The sequence below is a fragment of the Ciona intestinalis genome, chromosome 1 (genome assembly GCF_000224145.3).
Source record: "Ciona intestinalis chromosome 1, KH, whole genome shotgun sequence".
NCBI lineage: Eukaryota > Metazoa > Chordata > Ascidiacea > Phlebobranchia > Cionidae > Ciona > Ciona intestinalis.
In genome coordinates, this window is record NC_020166.2 from 1,745,389 (window position 1) to 1,750,001 (window position 4,613).

General features: G+C 36.9%; 1 protein-coding gene across 1 annotated transcript in view; it reads right to left on the reverse strand.

The window, feature by feature from the left end:
• Window positions 1–357: 357 nt before the first annotated feature.
• fibrn (fibrinogen-like protein) overlaps window positions 358–4,613 on the reverse strand; it is a 7,325-nt gene continuing 3,069 nt past the window's right edge. Inside the window, 3 exon segments of the mRNA NM_001032433.1 lie at window positions 358–786; window positions 1,153–1,308; window positions 1,693–1,812. Coding sequence (NP_001027605.1) covers window positions 495–786; window positions 1,153–1,308; window positions 1,693–1,812 — 568 coding nt within the window. The 3' untranslated portion in view covers window positions 358–494.

Here is a 4,613-nt window from a genome sequence, read left to right on the forward strand (position 1 = left end):
GTGAGAGTCATTACTTGTAATTGATCAAGAGTTGTAGTTAGGTATCATTGCATGCCATGCAACGACAATCGTTTTATTACGGGTGTTCTATTTCGAGCACGCTTCCGTGTTGCCGCATATACAACTTGAATTTTTATTGCATAAACTGAAGTGCTGAGTACAGTTACTATCCTACACGGCTACAAACTTTTTTGTTGTTTGTACTTATATGATTATGTTACCACCTATCTCACTTACTTATTGCTTATTACGCATATACAACTTGAATTTTTATTGCATAAACTGAATGCTTGAGTACAGTTACTATCCTACACGGCTACAAACTTACGTGCGCTTTTGTCGTATACATCAGAACTCTTACAAGGTAAAACGGTTTATTCGACTAATGAATATACAGTTACAGTAAATACAACAGAAACTAATTGTGTATGCAGTAGTACCGACACAGTCTACTTATGTAGGGTAAGCAAGCTTGAATTTTTAAACTTTGAATATTAATAGGTTCTTCTGGCATTGAAATTCAAAGGCCTTACTTTCATATCAACGTATTTGAACGAATATCTTGAATTACTGGTCGAGTCTGACAATTTATACCATGTACCCCAATATATACCGTTTTGAACCCCCTTGTAAGGCCCAGTGTAATAATTTCCGTTTAAATTCGCAGCAAAGCAAGCGTTAAACCACCAGCCTGATCTATAGTAACGGCCACAGTTGCCCAATGCGTAACCGTCGTTGTCGCGATCAAATGTTGTGAACGGTTGGAGATGATGATTGTAATTCTCGCTGTAGAGATAAAACAAAAATACGTTTCAATTATTTGCTTGGGCAACACTTACACATCTATTTCTCCAGTTTATAAATAAATGTAACTAATTTATCCGCGGGTGTGGCGGATAACAGTCGACACTCGATTTAACACGAGTGTTGTTTCTTAAACCTTGCGTCTGCTTATGTGTAACCGTATATATAATTGACAATTTAGTCAACCCATAACTGGTTTTTATTTGACACTTTTCTTCAAATGGTTTTTATCCATACCGCATTTTAACGACTGTCGATTTGTAGCTAATTCCCCTTTCCTCGTTGTATTGATAATTTTACCTTCGCCACTGTATTTGCATAGACAAATAAATGTTACGTTCTACCCACCCATAGTTTAACGCATCTCCAGCGGTTCCTATATACCGCTTAGCAATCAGTTGATAATTCTTCCCTTCCGATCTGATTCTAAATACACCATAGTTGGCGTAATGACTAACGTCGTCCCAATCAGTGAGATTGATACGTAGCTCCATACGTCGGCTCCTGAATAGAAGTCACAGAGTTAAGTCATTTACAGTTCAGAACACTCTCGTCTCAAGATTGTTACGAGATATAGGCGTTTAATTTTTTTTTAAATTATGCATTTGACTAATAATTGTTTATCGCGAGGGAAGAGTTTCTCTTATTGTTGGTAAATCGACATATAGCTTTGAAATCAAAATCAACGTGTCCAATTACTAGTCGCAATTGAGCCACCATCCACTATAGTTTGCGTGGCCATTTATTTCATTTAACGTTTCCAGTGATTGGAGCTACACGTCTTTTATTAAACTTACTTATTGCTAGTATACCTATATATATAGGTCTTATATTGAACTTTTTTGTTGTTTGTACTTATATGATTATGTTACCACCTATCTCACTTACTTATTGCTTGTACTTATATGATGCATCTTTTCCAAACCAATCCAATGGTCAGCGTTAATATCACCAAATCCATTCTTGTAAGATTTCCAACCTTTAGAAAAGTTGACGATACCGTCTATTCTGTGACGTAATGTATGACGTTATATGACATAATAGTTATAATACGGGTAATGTTTTGTTTCTTACACTTCGTGCTCGCTTACGAGTTACCAAGTATAACTTCGTGCCGTGTTTAAACGTCTTAAAAAGGCACACACATACGCCTACAATGGTTGCAACGTCGAGCCTCGAACTCCCCCCTGTGCTAACCACTGTTCCACGGTCTCAGACCCACGAAGTTTACGTGTCGTTGATAGTTATTCAATCATTCATAATTTGTAAACAAAGTTATTTAATATTCTACCTTCTTTGTAACATGGTCCACCCTCCACCGTCAGTGTCCATATCGCAATATACTGTCCACGTTACTTTGGTACCTGGCCTGATGTCATAAACACCACTTTGACGTACACCTCTTGCGTATAATTCAGCACAGTCGTATGGTAGACCTGAGTCGGTATTTTATGATCTTAATTTGAGTAACTCGACAGCGAGTATGAGGTGTATAAACTATGAATACAGCATCATGTGTGTCTGGCGTATAAAAAGACAACCATTTTATAACTACCCAGCGAGCATGGTGGGTACAGCCTACATGACTTGGATACATAAATTGTGCCTGGCACGTAAGACGCCTATATGTAGACAATGAGAATGAGGTATAAAACTTACTTTCAGTCTGGCCATCTTGTACGGGGGTTGGATTTGTAGCTCTCAATATTCTACTTGTAAATTCCATACCCTCTGTTTCGTTCGTAGCATATCCATCTCTAATGTTCACACCAGACCCTTCACTGTATATATAGTTAGGTTGCGTAACTTCAACTGCGTGGGTGACGGTTGTTGACGTAAACATGGCTTTATTATTCTCGTGCGTGACGTCAGATCGTGATGACGTCACTTGACTTCTTGTGGTCGATCTGGTCTCTAAAATATTAAAGCTCGTGATAGGAAATAAATATACAGGTTATCTCCCACCTACTATAAAATTCATGGCTTTAGCACAAACTTATACCTTGCGTCTCGTCTTCCGTATAGACTTGCTCTACTCCAGTAACCCGGTCGGTAGTTTCCACTGTTCGTGTGACGTCTTCTTCCGCCTAAAGTTTAACACACGGGATAAGTTATGCAAATGTATGAACGAAACATATTTATCCTCGCGTGGTGGGCAATGTAGCAGTCGTTATAAAACAGGTTCTGTTTTATACACATCGTTCCCGCTTATGGAATGCAACATACGTAACCTTGTGCCTGATTGCTTTTTGGGGATATTTTTCTCTAGGTATAAAACATGCGTTCAAGTACAATATATATTGTTATAATATCCTACCTCTTCCGCATCGTCGTCATTCTCTTGTGATCTCGTATACTCGGCGAAAGAGACGCGCTCACAGCACGTTCTACACAACATCATCTGTGGTCCTTTACTACTTTCAACGGCGCCCTGAATAGTAAAGTTAAATTTACAAACAACAACTAACAGATTTTGTTTATTTTTGGAATTTTAATATTTTATAGAATTCTTACAGGCTTAGTTATACCCCGTTACAATAACATAAGTTGAGTATATAGTAGGATGGGGGAAGACGGGACACCTTTTCATTCTATTTTCTCCTACATTTTGGTAGTAAACAAAGAACATTCGAGGAATTATAAAACCTTGTTCTCTCGACTTTCATAGACCGTTGTTAATTGTTTAAAACACGACCAGGATATTTATATATTTTGTGTAAAGGTGTCCCATCTTCCCCCACTCTATTATATTAAAATTCAAAAATATTTTTTTTAATAAATAAATTTTTTTTTAGAATCGGTACCGCTGAGGTCCAGTTGGTACTACAGTGCCCAAATTTTTGGTAGTAGCACGCGTCATCACCTTGGTTCACAAATAAATTGTGCTTATTGAACTACCATAAACTTTTCTAGGCTACAAATAACATAACTAAAGTTTTAACGTATAAACATTTTGTATGGAACGTTTTCAATGTAGGGTCGTAATAAATTTGGACCGGGTGGTCATTGTATTTTTATTTAGCTGTTGCGCATGCGCAGTAGCGTCTCGGCGCATGCGCAATAGAGCCCGGTAAAAATATATTAATCGGAACGAATATATTACGACACCGGCGTCGTAATAGGACTTTCTGTTGTTTTTGCCATGTACGTCACAACAAATATAAAGACCTAATTTATTGCGACTTTTCGTTGAAAACAGTTCTTTACACACCCCTTCTCTCTTGTTTTCCTGATTGGTTGGCGGGAAAAAACAAGATTTGTTTTTATTTTATCAGAGAATCAGAAAGCACAGCATCGTAAAGTTTTATGTTTTTTACATACGAAGTAAAGCTGGAAAATATTGTATATTACAACAGTGACGGTTTATTACAACTAAAAGGATTGTTCATTTTTTTGTTAACTTTTATGATTCAGAAACGTGTACAACTTTTATCAATTAAAACAATCAAGATGGCAAGGAAAAGTCAAAAAAACAAAGAAAATGAGGAACAAGAGAAACAGAAAAAAATAGAAGCTGTTGTTGAAAACTATGACACTGAAGGTGAACTTATAAGTGTACAAAGTATTTTTTTATGCAAAATTGAGGTAATCTTATTTCTATTATATACACATTAACACATGGGACTATACGAAGAAGGGTAATCCTTTAGCTGGTGGCCACCTGAAATTTTGGTTTCAAAATGTTCTATAGCCCTCACTGATACCTGCTGTCTAATTTTTTTTTTAAAAAAGTCGGGCGTTCGTGTCGAAAATTAACTTTAAAAATGCGCAAAAACATGCTGTGTCACCGTAATTCGTCTGATTTGCGT